The sequence below is a fragment of the Electrona antarctica genome (genome assembly GCF_951216825.1).
Source record: "Electrona antarctica genome assembly, chromosome: 4".
Classification (NCBI taxonomy): domain Eukaryota; kingdom Metazoa; phylum Chordata; class Actinopteri; order Myctophiformes; family Myctophidae; genus Electrona; species Electrona antarctica.
Window position 1 is genome coordinate 33,427,406 of NC_136809.1, and position 22,501 is coordinate 33,449,906.

Below are 22,501 nucleotides of genomic sequence, written 5' to 3' on the forward strand. Positions count from 1 at the left end.
TTTTGCCACATAAGGACATGTGGTGTGGGGGGCCAATACGAGCTTATGTGGGGGGCCAATAAGGGCTTGTGGGGGGCCAATAAGGGCTTATGTGGGGGACCAATAAGGGCTTGTGTGGGGGGAAAACAAGGGCTTATTTGGGGGCAAATAAGGGCTTGTGGGGGGCAAATAAGGGCTTGTGTGGGGGGGCAATAAGGGCTTGTGTGGGGGGAAAACAAGGGCTTATTTGGGGGCAAATAAGGGCTTGTGTGGGGGGGCAATAAGGGCTTATGTGGGGGCCAAAAAGGGCTTGTGTGAGGGGCCAATAAGGGCTTGTGTGGGGGGCCAATAAGGGCTTGTGTGGGGGGAAAATAAGGGCTTATGTGTGTGGGCAAATAAGGGCTTATGTGGGGGGCCAATAAGGGCTTGTGTGGGGGACCAATAAGGGCTTGTGTGGCGGGCCAATAAGTGCCATTGGCCCTTCAAGACGAACATTTGACAAGTAATGATAAATTCCACTATCATAATGAATTATCTTTTACTCTGCCATCAGTCAGTTTTAGTTTCAGACTAATGAGAACATATTGCTTATTTTACTGTCCAATGACATGAAATGGCACAAGGGAAGGACTCCACAAAAAGACCACCCCCGTGCTCTCTGCACGGCCCTGGTGAACTGTTGCGACAAGTTAGCCAATGGAATACAAACAACCACCCTAATATAAAGACTGTCACTATTAATGGAAATAAAATTCCAGCGACCCCAAGGATCAATTAATGGAAATAAATAATAAATCTATTTTGTAATGCTAATTAGAAAGGACTGTAAATATATATACCTTCAATAACCCAGCAGGGAGACCAAATACCGTGCTTTATTTACCTTAAAAATGAGTGATTAGCCCTTTAAATCTTGAATGACAGTCACTGTACCATAAAAAAAATAGAAGGATACCTTAAAAACGAATTGGAGACAGATGAAATAAAGTTCTGAGAGGAAGTTTAAGGTTTTAACTGTAATTTTTAGTAGGTAATAAAGTCAATTTACATAGAGAATGTGCTACATGGTTCAGATAATAATAATAATAGTACAATACATCACTATAATTTAGAGTATTCAATTGTTCCAATATGGATCCGAACTGAACCTTTCACAGTATCTTCATGGCTTATACTGCAGATCACGTCAGTTGTTGATAAACGTTCATTGGCTGGTAAATAGTTCATATCCGTAATATCCACGGTGGTGCTGGTTGTCGAGCACTCATTGGACCAGCACATGGATGATGAGACTGGTATCATTGATGTCGCCTCAAGCCGGGAGAGCGTGGACGCTGGCGTTGCCAGGCAACCTGTTGATAACTTTCCCTGCACTGTGAACTTTCGACAGAGAGAAACACTCCCTGACTCCCACTGAGCAGCTATCTCTTTTCTCACTAGGCATCAAGGTCAAATACATGTAGTCTCGAATCAAAATAGACCTTTCATTATGGCAAGTTTACTTGACTGGGGACAGACAGTATGGAGACCGAATAAGGAGTAAACAAGATATAAGATATTAAATCTGAATGTGGCGTCAGGAAATCCATAATATAAATATGATAAAATAATATAAAGGATAATATAGGGCTGAGATGATTAGGCACGTGGATGGTGACATGACATAAATAGGATAAGGAGAACAACCCGGAGTAAACAGGCAGTAGGCTAAGAGTAAAATGATGATATGAAGAATAAGGTGACAATATGACCTATATGAAACACGGTCTGGGCCAATGTTCTATCTGTGTTGACCAACAGAATATGATGGAGTGGCCAACTTGACATGACGTGCAAACAACATATCAGAATTTATCTAACAACTATACTATCGTAGCAACTCAACGTACAGTATGGCTCCATTGGCTCATCATGTAATAACTGTAACTTTAAATGTAATAAAAACTCACATACGTAACGACGCAATCTTACATAGCCGTTTACAAAATGCTGTAGCCTACGGGTCCCTCCAACTGTATAGCCTACTTTCCCCATTTTCAACTTATATATAGGCCTATAGGGAAGAACGGGGTAAGATGAGCCAGCGGGCAAGTTGAATCACCCCCTTTATCTAGAAAACTAGAAAACTGTGTTGCCATGTGACCTTAAATCTAATAAGCATCCATCATTTACACCTGGCTGTGAAGTTATTTAGCACATGGGGGCACATGGGGAAAGTAGAAAACATTATTTTACACCAAAAAAGTAAAATTTCGACACATCATGTAAAATGACTGTTATACAAAGCAGAATGTACCCAGGTCTAACATTTTATATCATACATGTTGGTGGTTTGCCAATGGATGGAAGCATGTGAATAATTTAGCAAATACATTGTCTGAAGTATCATTCTAGTCATTGTTTTCCTAAATGGTGGCTGTGGGTAAGATGAACCAAATGTCCGGGGGCAAATTGAGCCAATTTTCTTAATGTCTTTGCTACTCAAATTATACTGAATGACCTTTAATTTGGATGTTTGCAAATGTTTGCAAATTTGCTATATTGTATTAACAATATTGCAAATATTATAAGGTTCTGAATAACAAACTTTATTTAATTGTCTTTATATTGTTGAAATAATAAACAAATAAGACTATTTGCAAAAGGGAAAACTGTTATTAAATTATTTTCAATAAGTGAATACATTATCTGTTCAAGTTTAAGCTCTTTACATTAAAATATCATGTGGTTCAATTTACCCCTCGACTTGGATCAACTTACCCATTACCTGGGGCATTTTTTTTTTTTAAAGGTCATATTTTCATGGCCCTTTGTCATAGATGCTTACTCATCATTTCAATTGATAGAAGACATCCTGAAATATGTGTAGATCATTAGATTTGACTTCCATCTCATTTTGCCTTGCTTCCAGGACAACTTAAGCAAAAAGTGGTTCATCTTACCCCGTTCACCCCTATATAGTACTGTGACAATGGCCCCCAGAAATTGGCATACCCCTACCGGAGGTAGGACCAAACACAACATAGTTTTTCCTCATCTCTAAGGCCTCCCATACATGAAATGGATTCTTGTATAAAAATATTTTACTGCAAAAGTGGTGAAATTGATATATAAAGTTATACACTCCAAACTAAAAATAAACCCTGTCCGTCTGGGGATTAAGCCATATAAACGCATGTAGATTCACAATGGAAGCTCTGAGAGGTTTAAAATGTTGCATACTTGAAGCCAGGACATCCCTCTACATTCTAGAAAAAGAATAATGTCAATATCTGAATGTAAATATGAGATATAGTCATTTGAACACATACATACCTACAATAGGCGGAAATGTAAATCTATGTAGAATGTCTTCTTTACTTTGTAGTGACTCTGACATGTATTGTCACAACAACACATATGAGGGCTTGTAGGAAAGGTGAGGTTCTACTGAATCCGGCAATACCAATTGTGTAGCTCGAATACTCGTGGAGTTATGACACTAAACATAAACTGTGTCCCAAATGGGGGGAATGAAATCAACAGTATCACACAGATTAGTTAGTGTGGTTTATCTAGGCAACACACTATTGTTCTGTCCGATATTTGCTTTTTGTTAACTTTTGCACAACAGAAAAGTGAAGTTTTTGGTCATAGGGAAACTAAGCTCAATGTTATCCTCTTAACAGCAAGTCATTAGTTACTGCGAGAGTGAGGTCTGGAGTTGACCAACTCAGGAAACCAAATGTGCTGACATCATCACATGGCCAAATTTAGCCCAATGAGTGTTTTTATGCAAAACTAATGCTTGGAATGGGTTCAGCATCATGAAAACCCCCTAATTTGATATGTCACATGCTACTTAAAGCATAAGGAAATTTTGAAAATATTGCCTTATAATAGTGGTCAATGGTGGCCATACTGTACAGGCCATTTTCAACAATTTCCCCTCAGACAATTCCAGGCAACTTTTTTTCTGTTATTCAGGATAAATTGAAGATGCAGTATAGTATATTGAAGATGAGTTTTTTTTTTTTTTTTTTTGCAATTAGTTAGGTCAAATTACATTATTACTGGACTAAAAGCAGAAGACCTTCAACACAGGTCTACTAAATGGCACTCAACAGAGAGATGATGATGATGATGATGAAAACCCTGGCTCCAAATACAGAAAATATACTTTTCTTCAAATTGAAGAATATATTGATATCTTTTTTTTTTTAAAGATATTTTTTGCGGCTTACGCCTTTTATTGGTTTTTTGAAGGGACAGACAGTAGGCTGACAGGAAACGGGAGAGAGATGGGGGAAGACATGCAGTAAAGGCCGTGTCGGGCTCGGGAGTCGAACCCGCGGCACACTGCGACTGGATTACCAGTCGGGTGCCCAGACGGTTACGCCACCGCCTGGGCGAATATATTGATATCTTATCATGTTGCTGAGCAAACTACACCAGTAAGAACAAGTTGCAAATGTCGAGAGTGAGAGCATGCCTGCACCATGCAGTCTCATCAAAAAGACTGAATAAGGTTGATAAAAGTACCAGAGTAACAGAGACAAGGTACTTCATGTAGTATGAGGAAGGTTGATGAAGTTGTATCGTCGGCTGCTCTTGTACCCGGATATATTTGTGTGTGATGACAATCATCATAAAAGTTGCCTTAAACCTCTAAAGGAAATAAAGGAGCTGCCAGACAAAACAAAGAATCAGAACAGCAGACCAAAGCTTTTATTCATCTTACTGAAGATGTTCACCTTTTTTAATTAATTTAAATTAAAGTGATGACACTAAACTAAGAGTTATAATGACATACTGAAGACACTGGTCTTCATCAATATCTGCAGTTCTATGTAGTTAGCCTTATCTTTGTATAATTGGTCCTCACTAATGCTCATAAGATAGCACCATTTCCGTCTACTTGCTCTGTACGTGTCTCAGAGTTGGGCTGTGAAATCTGCCTAATACCAGTGACATTGATTCCAAGCTAATGGAAACTACAGTCTTTTACTGGAATGATGGAAGCCTGTAATGGAATAGAATTGTTCTTGTATCAACAAATAATGCGTGTGAACTTTGAAAGCATGTTTTTTAAAAATGGCCAACCCTAAAGTACCTACTGATAGGCACCCACTACCCACTGGTAGGCATGATTTCTGAACTGCCCACAGCTCACTACAACGGTATGGGGTAATATGGCCAGTACGCCTCAACCAGCTCCTGAGCGTCTTCGAGACTGTCATACTCATCATATGGGGAGACGGTGGGATGGCCTGGTTCACAGAAACTCAAGTAGCTTCGCAGACGATTCATGTCAAAGTTCAGCCCCTAAATGACAAAACAAAATATAATAATGGGACAAAATAAGAGTGCTGAAACCTTTACTACAACAAATATATTCTCCAAGATTATTATTTATAATTATATTATTTTGTGATCGGTTCTAGCACCAAAATGTTGCGCTAGATGTATTTTGATCAGTTGATGTGGGTAATACTTAGTCAGAGCTCAATGTAACATAGCTCAATGTATAGCTGGATGTTTCTTCATCCAGATATCACTTATAGATATCACTGGATAAATTAATTAGGTTATTATAGTTTTACATTTATTTCGTTTTGACGATTTGTTTTCAATAGTTTTTTGGCTAGTCGTTTTTAGATTGAAGTTTGTCAGTTTTAGTTTTAATGTTTTTATTGTAATGGGGTAGTCGGGGCAAGATTCAACACGGTCAGAAAAATAGCAAAAATAGCATAACTATAACATCAAAAGCTCATACCGATATGATTTTAGTTTGTTTTGTAAATAATTATTGTTTTACAGTTTTAGTTCTCTATATTAACACTGCTTTATAATAATGTAGTACAACAGAGGGTATTTAAGCAAACTCATGCACTCTCCCATCTATGTGTCCATCTTTAACATCCTCAAAAGAGTCAGTAATTGAAATGATGGATGATTGTCTTACCGACCTGCGTGTTGCATGTAGGATTAAGATTATTTTCCATTAATTTAGGTCAACGCTAATCACCTCAGATCAAATTAATCCACTGTTCAAACTGATAAATGATAAATGAAAATGATGATAAATAAAAATGCATTATTCAGATCTGTATTACCAAATATAAGTGAGAGTTCATACCTCTCCATCTGGCAAGTGGAAAGCCACAGCCACATGGTCCCATACATAAGACTTGTGCAGATGTTCAGAAAGGAGGTGAGCCACCATATGGTTCTGATATGGCTTACGATCCAGCTGGAACCTGTTTAAAACAGAGGAAAATATATTCCTCAGCCTAGTAAGAAAATGTGTGAAAGATTTCACGTAAATTGCATGCTGCGTTCATGATTTGAGGCTATTGTTCAAAACGGGGCAATCTTGCAAACTGTGAAAGCCAATTATAGGCAATTAGGATGGAATATGAAATATCAGACAGATCCGACTTGAGCACATGACCATAGAGATACTGTGTAACTATTTGTGAGATTTTTGGACAGAATCTGGAGGAGTAATATCAAAAAATGTGTTTTACAAAAGTCGGCCTCCTGGTGGCGCTATAAAAGGCAGATGCGGAAAATGCAGGTAAAAGGTTTGTCCTTGGCCTCTAGGGAGTGTGCATGCAACGTTTCACGCAGAACGGTGCAGTTTTAGGTAAAAAAAATGTGAAAAGCTGCCTCATGGTGGCGCTATAACAGGCCGTTCTGGAAAATGTGGGGCAGAGGTTCATCGTTGGCATCCAGGGAGTGTGTGTGCAAAGTTTGGCATCGACCGGGTTAACGGTGCCGGAGATTAGCTGTTCACAGACGGACGGAAGGATGGAAGGACGGACGGAAGGACGGACACACGGACGGAGTGCAAAACATACTCTCTCCCCATGCCTTCGGCCTGGTGGAGACAACTAGAAAAAGTGCCCTTCTGGGCACAGGTCTCCACCAGGAGGATAGGACTGTGTGAGATGTTTGGCAAAATGTTTAGGAGTAATATAAACATGTTTGCCTTTGATGGCAATTGGATAACTTGAGGCATTTTGTTCCAAAAATGTGTTTTGCAAAAATCAACCTGTTGGTGGCGCTATAACAGGCCAATGTGAAAAGGGTGGGATATATTCCTCAGCCTAGTAAGAAAATGTGTGAAAGATTTCACGTAAATTGCATGCTGCGTTCATGATTTGAGGCTTTTGTTCAAAACGGGGCAATCTTGCAAACTGTGAAAGCCAATTATAGCCAATTAGGATGGAATATGAAATATCGGACAGATCCGACTTGAGCACATGACCATAGAGATACTGTGTAACTATTTGTGAGATTTTTGGACAGAATCTGGAGGAGTCATATCAAAAAATGTGTTTTACAAAAGTCGGCCTCCTGGTGGCGCTATAAAAGGCAGATGCGGAAAATGCAGGTCAAAGGTTTGTCCTTGGCCTCTAGGGAGTGTGCATGCAACGTTTCACGCAGATCGGTGCAGTTTTAGGTAAAAAGTGTGAAAAGCTGCCTCATGGTGGCGCTATAACAGGCCGTTCTGGAAAATGCGGGGCAGAGGTTCATCGTTGGCATCCAGGGAGTGTGTGTGCAAAGTTTGGCATCGACCAGGTTAACGGTGCCGGAGATTAGCTGGTAACAGACGGACGGAAGGACGGACGGAAGGACGGACGGACGGACGGACACACACACACGGACGGAGTGCAAAACATACTCTCTCCCCATGCCTTCGGCCTGGTGGAGACAAAAAAAGACATGCACATTCAGTCCAAATGACTAAAGGGGCAGAACATTAAGAAATGTCCAAACACTTAATAACAAGCTCCCAATATGTGATTATTCAGGGTGTCACTTTGGCTCCTCCAACTTTTTAGTCTACTTCCTCCCAGGTGCTTCTGTGTTTATTCCTACTAACACCACTACGCGTTTAGGGCAGTGGTGCTGAGAGATTCTGCCGTTAGCATCCCCCCAGGTGTTTGTGTTCATCTACCACCACCACTACATGTTTAGGGCAGTGGTGCTGACAGATTGGTCTAGAGAGATTAACCTCAGGAGTAGGAGTCACTACAGAGTTAGTGGCATGTCCATTTTTACAGTAACACCAACATTTTTGAAGGCTGGTTCTGGCACACATTGCGTGTTAAGAGGGTACGGGGGCCCTGAAGTAGTCTCAGGCCCATTGACTTGGGAGGGAACTGTCAATAGATTTATTCTAATCCATTGTATTAATCCAATTTACCAAATCAATGATTTTTATAATTTACTAAATCAATAAGTTTGATTAACTGTTGCATTCGTTGACAGATTTGAAACGTCACACACACACACACACACACACACACACACACACACACACACACACACACACACACACACACACCACACATTTTCAAAGTAGCTACCTGTGTGTCTCACACATGGCTTCAGGTCTCCAGATGATCTGGCCATCCTTGTAGGCACAAACTGCATGTGGGCTGTCATCCAGGAGAGGGTACTTGTTAAAGATGTCATTGTAGAAGTGGCTATGGACCACCACAGAGTACATCACCTCCTGTTTGTACAGCACTGTTTCAGAGACACGCAGGATTGGTTCTGAGCCTACACACATCTAGGAAGGAGAACAATTGTGTTAACTGTTAAGTGGATAATAAGCTACTAAGCTGAAGTAGCCTACTACTGTAACTACCGTTCAAATGACATTTAGCTGCATTAGACCAGTATAGTGTGTTTATCAACCTGCTTGCGGTAAGCGCCCAGTAGCTCCTCCAGAGGGAAGGTCAATCGATACGAGCCGTATCTCGAAGTGTTCAGGAAGGCAGGCGAGGAGGCAAACTGCTTCAGAAAGGGCTGCTGTGCGGCGGCTTGTTCCTCCGTCCTGTCTGGATAGGTGTCATCCAGAAGATGTTTCTCTGCCGATCCCATGTCCCACTGTGGGACAGAGAGGCTCCACCAGAGCAGGTCCATGTGGTGCGGATCCTTAGGACTCTGTTCCTCAACATCTTCATTGGCAGACGCTGCAAGGAAGCCCTCCTCAAGTGCAATCTCACATAGTGCATTTGTGTCAGTGTCATGATGCAGATGTGTGAACCTGAACTCAGGACGTAGTCGGGTGCAATTATGGTTTGACCCTAAAAAAATTGCAACAGAAGGTTTCTCAACTGTTTTTTGTAGTATTAGGTGTCCTTAATAACATACTAAAAGTTTACCAAAGTTTGACCATGCGAAAGGTCAGATTTTCAAGATGGCCGCCCCCAGTTCCATAAAAGGCCATTACTCCTTCATTATTCACGGTAGACAAGTCATTTTGGTGCCTAACCCCATGTTTTGGTGATCTAGGAATCCAATTAGCATATTTAAATTATAGTCAAGCAATTACAAGTACAATTATATAATAAAGCAATTGGTTATAAGATTATAACAGTGTAATAGGACATTTCTCCCTTTTCTATATGCCGTAATGCCCAGGATTGGTGAATTCATCACCTATACACATAATTCACATTCTGTTGAAGCTTTCAGGAGATTTATTTTGATTTGATTCCATACCAATAAGGAGTGCATTCATTATTAATGGTTGGTACTGTGACATTTGTAAAAGCATGGCTGCCAAGTGATAGACTGGGAATATTACACACATCTTGGAAGAAATTACTTAACAAGAAATGTCTTCACTATTGTTTGTAAAGGTGTCTGGCAAAATAATAATAATCCAAGTCCCCTAGGGCAGTTGTTCCCAAACTGGGGGTCGGGACAAACATTGTGAAAATAGGCGATCTACAAGCTCAGTCTTTGCAGCAAACACACTTAGTAGGAACAAATGGCCACTTGTCTGGTCTATGGGGAAGATGGGACTCCTTAGTGGGGATACAGTGGAGAGAAAAGCTCCCTTATGGGCCCAGAGAGGGTGTTCAAGTCAGTACAGAGCTATCATAATGTATGTAGTTGGTGTATAGGCGCAGGGATGGTGGTGGAGTGTGGCACGGATAGGGTTCAGATGTACTTGGCACAGGCATCTTCTTATTCCCGAAACTGTACTAGTTTGGGGTTTAAGTGCAAAATGTATTTCACTGGTAACCACAAGGTTACCAGCTCGAACCCGGGCTCCCCCAGAGTTTCTGTCGAAGTGTCCTTGAGTAAGACTCTGAACCCCTAATTGCTCCTGATGTGCTGGTTGGTGCCTTGCATGGTTTCCGCCGCCATCGGTGTATGAATGTACATGTGAATGGGTGAATGTAATGCACAATCTATGTAAAGCGCCTTGGATAAAGGCGCTATATAAATGCACCATTTACCATTTTAGTTTGAAAGTCCTTTTGGGAAGAAGATATGAACCCAAATAATAGTCATCAACCTGTTTCAAATGAGTGTTTTGATAATGTGGTTATTGAGAGACTTAGGTTCTGACAGCTCTGCACCAACCTCCATAATCACCCTCTTTGCACACTCCTACTGATTGCCTTCCTAATCCTGCCACCCTAATTAAAACACACGCACCCCGTTTATCCGGCTGCCTTTGTCCGCCTTCTCCTACCAAACCACACCGTTTGCCCACATCTCACCATGCATAACACCAGCGGAATGCCTGTCCAGACATAACGCACTACTTTGCATCCATGCAACTGTCATAATTACTGTACAGTTTGCATTTGCATGAAATTCACAGTGCAAATCACATCACATTTTAGGCCACACCCCATTCCACTGTGCGCGCACACACACACACACACACACACCGCAGCAGTATAGTATTGCACAGTACAGTATGGTATAGTATTGTACGGTACAGTACAGAACGGTATAGTATGGTACAGTACAGTACAGTCTGCTACAGTACAGCACAGTATGGTACAGTACCGAAAAGTATGGTACAGTACGGAAAAGTATGGTACAGTATTGCACAGTACAGTACCGTATGGTCCAATACAGTGTGTTGCAGTACAGTACAGTACAGTTAGTCCCCACTCTTTCCCCCCCTCTCCACAGTATATTTGCACATACGTGAAATTTGTCCTCTGCATATATACCGGTATAACTACTAGGTTCAGTGAGCCCATAGAGTAATTAAGTCTTGCTCAGGGTCATACATTGACAAATTGCCGGAATCGAATTTGGGACAACCAAGCAGCATCAGTATTGAGATTTACTCAGTGAGGCATAGCTGATGATCTCATATTGATTGCGGTTATGCTTTAAGTTAAAAATCTTAACCCAGTTAATTCTGATAGTATAGCACCATCAACTTTTACCATAGAACTGATGAAAGTATACTGTCCTGATGGCACTGAAATGCAATTGCATCTTTTCTAATATCATATGATCCTCCACATTCAAATACATTATCTGATCTACAATCAGATGTAAAATTGGAACAAAAATATAGTAGTTGTTGGAGATGTTGTACGGTACCACTACTTATTACACAGGATATCCAAGTATGATCCCTAACTGTGTATGACTAGAAACTCTTAAGGGACAGGAAACCAGCAGACACTTGCTCACAGTTTTGCTGGTTTCCTGTCTGAATGTCAGTCAGCCCAAAATGTATTTTTGCATGCGGATATACACCACCACAGTGAGAAACATTTTAGATTTCTCTAGGACTATTAGAACAAATAGAAATATTTGTATTTATAAAACAGGTATAATATACTGTTATTAAACAACTTTAAGAAAAATAAGTTTGACATAGAAAAACATGAATTCAGGACAAATTTAACAAACAACAAAAAATATAGCATATAAGCATAGCAATTCAAAATACCCCAAAAGAGTCTTACATAATTTGTTGGTCTTTACTTTCAGGAAATGATTTGAGGTGACAGAGGCAGAAGACTCTCATCTGTGTGGGTATTACAATACATCAGAGTATAATGATGCATGCGTGCATGCGTGCAAAATAGTAGATTTTGAACAGTAATATGTGTCAAATCAACAGGTGTTTGCTGCAAACATGTAAAGACTGCATTAAATGCACAGAAAGATTAAAAGAAAAAAAATCCAGAATCCTCGATACCAGTTTAAAAATCCAGAATCCTCGATACCAGTTTAACAGATACGAGCATACAACAAAAAACACTGAATGAATCAGTGTTGATGTTGAGAAGCAGTATTCTGCACCACATACAGTATGTGGAACAAACTCCCAGAAAACTCTCAGTTATTTTAAATCAAAGCTAAAGTCCTTTCTGTTTGCTGCTGCCTCATATACATATATATATAATTTCTTCAGTAGGCCTACTGTAATTGTAATCTCTTATTTGTATGTTTTCTTTTTACGGTACCATAAGATAAATGAAATGCAAATGAGATAAAACATACTACTGTACAATAAAAGGATACTAGTGCAATCCTACCGAATCAGCAGCCTACTTTTACGCTGTAAGAGGGGGGGGAGACACATGCTCTGAACAGTGTACATTTCACAGAACAAGTGTACTTAAAAGCAGATCATGTATTTTGCAACACTGTTGTTGGATGTCAGTATGTCCAAGATATTTAATATTTCAATTCACCCACACAATATATTTCAAGCCCAGAGTGCTGTTATGCTACCTTCAGTCAAATTAAATCATGCCTATACGGATTTAATACTTTGCAATCCTTCAGTTCACATAAAAAAAACTGTATTGGCATGACAGTGACAAGGTTCAAAGACATATACATGAAACGGATCGACCACATCCTGTAGCTCCGTGATCAGTTATAGTTTCCACCACCTTGTCACTCACTAACTTACTTTTCAAAACACTTGGAAGGAAATGGGGCTCATGCTACACTTTTACATTGATTTGTCCTCTGCTTTTACGCAACTCAACCTCATTTCATCAAGTCAGCTTAAGCGTGATGGTAAATGGAAAGCTGTTTGACCACGTTTGCACCACCACACTCACCACAGGCTCCCAGCAGGATGTGTGCTTTTGCCTCCATTATAAGATGCGTCAGAGCTTGTGTGAAAATAGGTACATACATACATACTGTAGGACCATTTTAACCACTCAAGCCATAGATGATTATGAAATGATTTCGATATTGTATTGTTAAAAGGAGCTTTTGTTGCGGCAGAAGTTTGGGAGAAGACAAAACACTGCGACAAAAAAACTGCGACAGGACATTACAGTACAGTACAGTACAGTACAGTACAGTACAGTACAGTCTGCAACAGTACAGTCTGCAACAGTACAGTACAATATGGAACAATACAGTACAGTACAGTATGGAACAATACAGTACAGTACAGTATGGAACAATACAGTACTGTATGGAACAATACAGTACAGTACAGTATGGAACAATACAGTACAGTACGGTATAGTACAGTAAAGTATGGTACAGAACACTAATTATCTAAATGTATCTCTGCAATTTGGACAAGTTCAATGGATTCCTAGACCCCAAAAACATAGGGTTAGACACAAAAAATACTTTTTCTAGGGTGAATAATGAAGGAGTTAGGCTATTTTAATGATTCCGGACGCCATCTTGGACGCCACCTTGAAAATAACACCTTTTGCATGGTGAAACTTTGGTAAACTTTTAGTATGTTATTAAGGACACCTACTACTACAAAAAACAGTTGAGAAACCTTCTGTTGCAATTTATTTAGGGTAAGGTGCCTTTTTTTCATATATGCCCTCGTCTAACGGGGGTACAGTGGCACATCCTCTTTGAATAAGTACTGGTTGGGTATGCCTTGGACTTTGACTTTCTCTTTCAGCTCTGTCAACTTCAAGTGTTGACCCTTGATGAATGTCTCATGATATCCTCTCCTGTTCACGCGTTCATCCATGGTTGAGTGAATAAGGCTGAGATAAAGAGACAACCGTTTCAGTACTTCCCAAAAAACCTGGTTTAGGTTGTCTGAATCTCTTGAACTAACTCTGATAGAGGGTGAGGCTGCAGGAGCAGCTGTGTTAATAAGGCCAATCAACCAAGTAGCCAATCAGTGGCCAGGAGTCAATCAGAGAGGAGACCAGGTGGAGCAGGGTGAGTTGAGTTAGTTAAGCCTTAATTGGTTGCAACCAATCTGAGAACCCATCGGTCAAAAAAGGAAAAACAGCGCCGAAACAAGTATGAGAGTCTAATAGCTTAAAGTTATTAGTAATTCTACCAGTGTAATTTATTTTTGCTTGCATTTATACTTTACCAAATTAAATCAGAAGTTCAATATTTTTGAGACGAGACAGCTTTCATCAACCTTTTCATTCTTATGAAATAATTAAAGAATGTAGGCAAAGGGACCAGAAAATCACATCTAGATCACTGACCTGATGTATAACTTGACATGCATGTCTGCTGTATTGCCACTAGGTGGCAGCAATACTCAAGTTATAACTGTGGTGCCCCTTGTTGGCTCTGGCAGGACAATAGCTGGAAGCCTAGATGAGAGGGGCATTGATTTGGCCAATCACTGCTGACCCACCAACTGGAGAGGTTGTGGTTAAGGGTCGAAACACTCTAAGAAGGTTGGGGACCACCTGATGACCTCTCTTCCAGGCCAAGGCTTTATCCATTATAGATGGATTATAATCGCATCTTTGATGTATTTACAAACTGAACTCCCTTGGGCAACCAGTGACATCCAGGAAAGTCTGGATGGCAACCGAGGAAGGTCGGTGATGCTGGAGAGACAGCTGACCTCCAGGAAAGACTGGCAGGCAGGGTAACAGGAGCCTGCAACCCCTGTTGCAGCACTCGCAGGAGGGCACCACACAAGCTACAGATCGTACAAATGAGCAATAGGCCTACCCCCACTGTCCCCAGAGTCTCCCGAGAGGAGGGGAGGAAGAGAACAGATTCAACGGCAACAACAACAACGACAGTGACACAGACACAGAGAAGGCTCTAACAACCCACATTGACTCAAAAACACCAGAGTAAGGACAAGTGTGGACAAGGACGGATGCCTTAACCGTTTTGTCCCGACCCGACCCTTTGGTGTGGTTTGGGCTTAAGGGTTTGATGAGGTCAGATCAACACATGGAATTGATTGATTGAAGTATTTATTAACAGTTTGCAGAATTACAGTACATTTCAAGCACAACTCAATACAAAAACGGTTAACTGTGGACGACACCATAAAGCATTACACTTGTTTACAATAGGGTCCACCATTTTCAATTCATCATAACATTTAGAGACGTACAAATATACACTTCTATATAGCCAAAAACAGGAAATCATCATAAAGGAGGTAAAAAGGGGAAAAAACATATACGGTGAGGGGAAAAAGCTAGGGGTGGGGGGGATTCAGATTTTATGGGGGCCAGTTTCGAATTGCAGCCGTCTGTAGGTGCCCTTTGAGCTGAATGAATTCTGTACTGCCCATACAGTAGGCTATATGGAGCGTGTCTTGAGTGTACAGGGTTTGATCAACATATGGAATGAATTCTGTATTGGCCATATATGGATCGTGTCACGAGGCATGACTGACGGACTGACTACAGTCGTAATGACGTCACAGGATTGGCGTCATATAACCTGCAGGTTCCTCATTGGTTTCTCTGGTTTCTCACCCGTGTGTGTGTGTGTGTGTGTGTGTGTGTGTGTGTGTGTGTGTGTGTGTGTGTGTGTGTGTGTGCGTGCGTGCGTGCGTGCGTGCGTGCGTGCGTGCGTGCGTGCGCGCGTGCGTGCATGCGTGCGTGCGTGCGTGCGTGCGTGCGTGCGTGCGTGCGTGCGTGCGTGCGTGCGTGCGTGCGTGCGTGTGATTGGCCGTGTTTTTTAGTGCCACTTTTATGGCCATATACAGTTATACACTTCGTCTCTCGAGACCGACTGTTGACAAGGGTGCGGTTTTCCCTTTGTTTTGCAGATGGGTTCCCGGATTGATATCCACTAGACAAAAAAAAGAACACTGACGTCTTCAAAATGACTGCATACTGGGGTCCTAGACTGGCCTCCAAGTGGTCACTGCATACATTTAGAGCACTATCTATGCCTAAACTTAGTATAGTCATTCTTTAGGGCCGCTAGCCCCTCCTATGCAGAGCTTTGTGTGTAGGTGTGTTTGTAGCACAGAATGTGATGATTTGATTGGCTGATGTAAAAGTAACATGTTTATTTAATTTCAATTGCACTTAGTTATAGGTTAATTATGTTAATACATTGGACATATAAAAGACAATACAATTCTAATACTATAGTGATAGTCATTCAGCTACTATAGGCTGAAGTAATTCAAGATGTTTGCATGTTTGGAATTGTAACAGCTGAAATAAATTATATATATCAATATTCTGATATTAACCTTTGGGCTCCATTAAGTGAAGGTGGGGGGGGGGGGGGGGGGGGGGGTGTATGCGTGCGTGTGCATGTGTCCTCCGCTCATGCCAATGTGACATAGCGGTGGCAACACACTCACTCTGGTATCACTTATCCCTGATTTGATTTGAGCTCTCAAGGGCAGACAAACTCTGTTCTCTGTTCTCTCTCTCTCTCTCTCTCTCTCTCTCTCTCTCTCTCTCTCTCTCTCTCTCTCTCTCTCTCTCTCTCTCTCTCTGATACACAAGTACAAACATATGCAAGACACATAGTATACACACAGAACATACTTGGTTATTATAACTACGTATATGGACTTTGTTTTTTTTTGTGAAGAAGAAAAAAGTCTGACTGTGGGAGGTTAGAATACAATATAACCCTCACATATTGTATACAACCACATTTTCTTTACTCTCTCTCTCTCTCTCTCTCTCATGCACACACGCACGCACGCACGCACGCACGCACGCACGCACGCACGCACGCACGCACGCACGCACACACACACACACACACACACACACACACACACACACACACACACACACAAACTTAATATACGGTTCCACTCAAATAGAACAATAGCATTTTAATAATAGGATCCATGTATTTAACCTGAGGCACTATATATAATTATGTGTACTGTAAGGTACTGTTAATCATGCTTTAAACTCTCCAGAACGCTTTTTGCACCGTGCAATGGAAGAACCAGTGACCCGTTACGTTTATGAGATATTAAGTCATATCATAATGGGAGTGCTGTCCTGGACCGTGTTTATTATCCAGTGGAAGATGACCTAATGTTTGTAATACTGTGGTTCTCAATGTGTGGGCCTGGGACTTCCAGGGGGTCATCAGCTAAATGATTGACGTGGCCTAATGATTGATTGATACTTTATTAGACAGAAATGTAAACAGTACAGATGTACTCTGTACTGTCAGACACTTCTAAAGGGTCTAAACTTTAGACCCTTTAGGGATAGCACCAAAAAGGTAGCCTGGGTTCCAGCCTGATTTGCTGTGTTCCCCGGATCTGAAATGTCACTTTGAGTTGCAAAGTGACATTTCAGATCCGGGGAACGCAGCAATTCAGGCTGGAACCCAGGCTACCAAAAAAGACCTTGCAGTCTTGTTTCCATTCGAGTCCTATATGCATTAAATTCATAAACATTGCCTAATGCATAACGCATACCTAATGCATACTAAACCAGGGTTCCTTGAAATGTAAACATTTGAGAATCACTGGTGTAGCATATATCAATATTAATAAGAAGCAAAGCCCTCAAACCAAACCTTTACGTTGAATTCTACATATTACAATATTATATTCAACCTTGTTCAACCTATTGTACTGTCATTCAGAGGAGTAACACAATGACTTATTTTACTTAAGTGCTGGACTCACAACACTAGGGGATGATAAAACTACTGTGAGTTATTGTTAAAGGTCCAATCATAAAGTTAGATCAGCTGTTTACGTTGGAGAAAATACATCAGGGAGGCAGAGAGTGAGTATGTGCGTGCGTGCGTGCGTGCGTGCGTGCGTGCGTGCGTGCGTGCGTGCGTGCGTGCGTGCGTGCGTGCGTGTGTGGCTGGCTCTTTGTCAATGTCATAAGTGCGTGCATGTGTGTGTGTGTGTGTCTGAGTAAGTGAGGGAATGAGTGTGTGGGGGGGGGGGGCTGTCAGATGGAACACACACACCTCCACGCTACAGGAACTATTTCTACCAGTCTGATAAGATAACACATCACATTCACCCCCCCCCCCCCACACACACACACACACACACACACAAAACACAACACATTACATTCACACACATACAGTGTCATCTTGTTTCAATGTGACACATGAAGGTGTCGCCCTGAAGTGTGTCTATAATAACTGCTGTTGTCGCACGCACGCACGCACGCACGCACGCACGCACGCACGCACGCACGCATGCACGCACACACACGCACACACACACACACAGTCACACACACGCACACACATATAAAGTAGGCTACCATATGCACGTACAAAAACCCTCCAGCACCTTACAAGGCAAAGGCACCTCACTTTTTTTTTGCCCTCATCTTCATATAATTGGTCCTGACTCCTCCTCTCTAATGCACATTATAAGACGGCACAATTTCTATCTACTCACTGTGTCTCATTTGGCTATAGACAGTTCAGAAACCTGCCTATACCAGTGACATGTGGATTCCAAGCAAATAGAGGGTATGCGCGTGACATCAGCATCATATCCCAGAAGTTATGCGGGAACGCCTACTGAGGGGCAAAAACTACTTTCTGGCCTTGACAGCCCATACATCCTGATTGCATTAAACAACGTTACACTCACATTGCCACTCACTTTGCCATTTGCCACTCACTTTATGCATGGCATACCCTCTGAGTGTAAAGTCGCGGCAAAAAGCCACTTGTGGCAGGCGTCTCTTCCTGGTGGATTGAAATTAAGCTCCACCCACGCGGCAGAATGCCGCGTCGGCCATATTCCCGGAAACGCTTGCCCCCGCGGCAAATGGAAGCCGCGCACAAGCTTCATTTTCCATCCACCAGATGTTTAAAAACCAGGAAGAGACGCCTGCCGCTCGCGGCTTTTGGCATCTTCATGACGCTAAAGTGTGCCTGCGTTGTCTCTCTCCCTGGAAAGTGAAGTTGTATTTGAATTGACCCAACCTGCCTAAATAGTGCCATGTTATAGTGAACATTACTGAGGACCAATTGTATGAAGATAGGTTGAGACTGGGTGAAGTGGTATTTTAATTTGTCTTGTTGCTACAATGTCAAGGACCCAAAACCAATGTATTTGATCAATGTAAGAAACACAGTCTTGAGGAATGATCCAGATCTGTTCAACCCACAGGAGGTATCATTGTATTACCCATATATGTGCATACTCACTTTGTCTTTTGAGAACGTTTCATTGACTTACATTATACCAGGGGTTCCAAAACCCTTTCAGCTTGAGAGACAAAACAGATGGTGTATCCCCAGGACTCTTTTCTCTTTTCTATATATTTTTTAACCAATATTATTTTTCAATAATTGTGAAACATTATAAAATCAACTCCTTGGGATTCAAACGTACAACATACATACATTATAGGCCCTATTTATTTATTTTTAATGTAAAAGTAGTCTGAACATCTTTTGTTTTTACTTTTCAGAAAAGGCTTTTGAAATATTTTTTTATCACATGAAAAACGAGCATTTCCTTACAGACCATAAAAGCTGGGTCTATGACACAAAACAACCTTATATCTTCAGGGAACACTGCATCACACAAGCCATTAAATCAAACACAACGGTGTTCTAACTGTGGCCCCCAACAGCTCCACCAGTATACACTGTCTGGAAGTTGACCTTTACGAGGTGTGGACACTCTTAAGCGTTCCACGGGGGACGTTGGTCCGGGCGTTAACTGAGCAGCGCTTCCCACAGCGTGCTCTGTCAAGTTGGCTGGTATACTGTACAGCGGATCTGTGCTGCAAACGGCCTCATTCCATCTCAGTCCACAGAGACCGCATTGGACCGCGCTCCGGTGCCTTGGCAGTCCAAACCACATAGCACACAGTCAAATCCTCAGTGTTAATTGAACTCCTCTGAGACTGTAGGCTGTGCAGGCCTTGCATGGCCTTCATGTACTGTATGCTCTCAGAGTTACACGAAGGCACACGATGGTTGCTCTGCTTCAGAGGTTCTCAAACGTTTTCATGTAAAGGACCCCCAAAATGATACTCATTAGCCTGCAGACCCCCCATTTGAAAATATATGCCAAGGACCCCCATAAGAGAAGATCTTTACGGCTCAAGCAGTGATTTTTAACCATTTCAAGGGCCCCCGGTTTGACCTGAATTAGGCTACGGTCTCCTATTTAATGGCATTTCTATCTATGTGTTACAGACCCATAAGGTTCCATTTGGTTCCATTTGTACACTCTCTGAGTTACAGACCCATAAGGGTCCATTTGGTTTAGCTGCCCTCAAGGTTTAGGCCCTCAAGGACCCCACTTTGGAAACCACTGCTCTGCTCGGTCAATAAAATAGACCAGGGGTCTTCAGGCCAAGGCTCTTGGCACTAAATACAATAGTGCTGCAGATTAAACTTTTCCATAGATTTCATAGACAGTTTCATCGACTTTGTTTGACAGCACTATCTATCCTCAGTGTTGGATTGATGTTAATGTGAATTTAGCCACAGGCCCAAAAGCTCAAGGAATAGAGATTAACCTGTGATGTCATGACATACTTTTAAATTTGTATTTGTGTTTTTTCTATCCCACGCCGGAAACATCGTGAAAAAAAGTTTTTTATATACCACACCATAGAGTCTATGGTGTGGTATACAAAAAACTTTTTTTTCTATGGCATAGACAACCAATATATGGCAAACGTTTCCAAATGTCATCATACTTTAACTAGCATGTGACATGTCAAACTAGGGTGTTTTAATGATTCTGAATCCATTCCAAGCATTAGTTTTGCACGAAAAACAGTCCTTGGCCTATATTCGGCCATAGCCACTTGCCCAAATGTGCCCAAATGTGCTGACCTTATCACATTGGTGATGACGGCTATGGCCGTTTTTAGGCCAAGGAGTGTTTTTTGTGCAATAACATTATGCTTGGAATGAATTCATGAAAACACCCTAGTTTGACATTGCTACTTGAAGCATGATGAAATTTGGACATTTTACCTTATGTTGTCTAGGGTGTGGTATACAAAAATGGCCATAACTTTTTTTGTGATGTTTCCGGCAGAGCAGACCTCTAATTCTGTGGACCTTAATGACCAAATTAATCTAAAAACACAAATAAAAAGTACCGGTATGTCATGACATCACAGGTCCTCTCAAATTTTGGATGACTGGCTCCCCGACTAATCTTCTGACATTTAACCGCTTAAGCCGTCAATACTTAGTAAACCTGACCTTTCACTCTGGACTTGATCTGCTCTTGTCTCCCTCTACACCACACCAGTTTGCCAAAAATAGCCGATGTATGCGAGCAGTTGTGAGCTTGTAGAAAGAAAATATCACATCAGTCACCAGAACAATAGGGACGGGTGTTTTTAATAATGGACTTTGAAGTTACTATGTAACTGTAACTGTAATGGGTTTGTATAGGAAGGGGGCATGGCCTGATAATATCTAAATACTGAATCGAATACATCTCTCTCTCTGTCTCTCATTAGCAGGCAACAGTGCAGCACACAGCGCATGACACCAAACATGTTTGAAAGTGAAATATCCCTTTAATTGAAATTGGTTTGTTCCACACTAGTAATAGTTCTGTCACGTGTGCGAGGCAGCTGAGGTTTAGGACCCAAGTGCAGACAGAAAGGCAAAGGCAGAAGAGCTCAAATGCAAGTTTGAATGAACAAAAACTCAAACATGAACAGAACACACCAGTAACATATTATGAAAATCTGACAAGGAACTCAACTGAAAGAACATAAAGGCAGGGATAACAGGACACAGGTGAACACAACTGACAATCAACACTAGGATAGGCTGGGGAACTAAGAGGACAGTGGACACAGGTGGAAAACACTGACAAATTACAAGGTAGACAAGGCAGACAGAACAACAGGGGCAGACAGGAAGGCACAACAAAGCAACAAAATAAGGTAGTAAAGGTACACAAGTGTAAAGTAAAACTAACTAAAAACCAATGAATACGTGAAAAATACAGTGATACAGAACATTAAGTCACAGACCGTGACAATTAAGTTCTTAAGTGTTCTTAAGTGTTGAACAGGGAGAAGGATTTAGCAGTGTTTTCCCAAAGCTAGTGTTTTCACTGCAACAACTGTTTCTTATTATTTGTGGAAGAAATCTATCCCACATTTAGAACTGTCATGACAAGCTACAATGCACTAAAAATGACAAGCTGAACATATAACATAAAATACATGTACTGTACATCTGATGTTACACTAGAGATATGATTTATTGATTTTGGGTCGTCATCAGGTGTGTGCGTGTCCTTTGACCCAGTGAATGGTTCTCACATATTTTAATGTCAAGGACCATCAAATTGATACATATAGGCTGCGGACCCCAGTTGTACAGTCCTTTTTAGCATTGGATTGTTATAGGTGAAAACTGAAAATGGTCCAAACCTGTCCAAAATAACAAAAATTGCCAACATGCCGCATCGCACTGCAGCACATTGTGAGCTTGGAGATTGCTATTATTGCTACTCATCATACAACAACGTAGGGCTTAAATGGTTTAATGGATTATCATCTGGAGGCCTCCTGGAACGCCCTGAAGGACCCCTGTGTCCCCGGACCCTTCT

General features: G+C 41.4%; 1 protein-coding gene across 1 annotated transcript; it reads right to left on the reverse strand.

The window, feature by feature from the left end:
* Positions 1–4,656: 4,656 nt before the first annotated feature.
* On the reverse strand, positions 4,657–13,800 carry LOC306921626 (uncharacterized protein). Its single transcript, XM_079498846.1, has 5 exons — positions 13,574–13,800; positions 8,671–9,033; positions 8,337–8,542; positions 6,098–6,218; positions 4,657–5,283 (listed from the first exon to the last, which is right to left on the reverse strand). The coding sequence occupies exons 1-5, from the start codon at positions 13,718–13,720 to the stop codon at positions 5,131–5,133; spliced, it is 990 nt and encodes a 329-aa protein (XP_079354972.1). The 5' UTR covers positions 13,721–13,800; the 3' UTR covers positions 4,657–5,130.
* Positions 13,801–22,501: the final 8,701 nt, after the last annotated feature.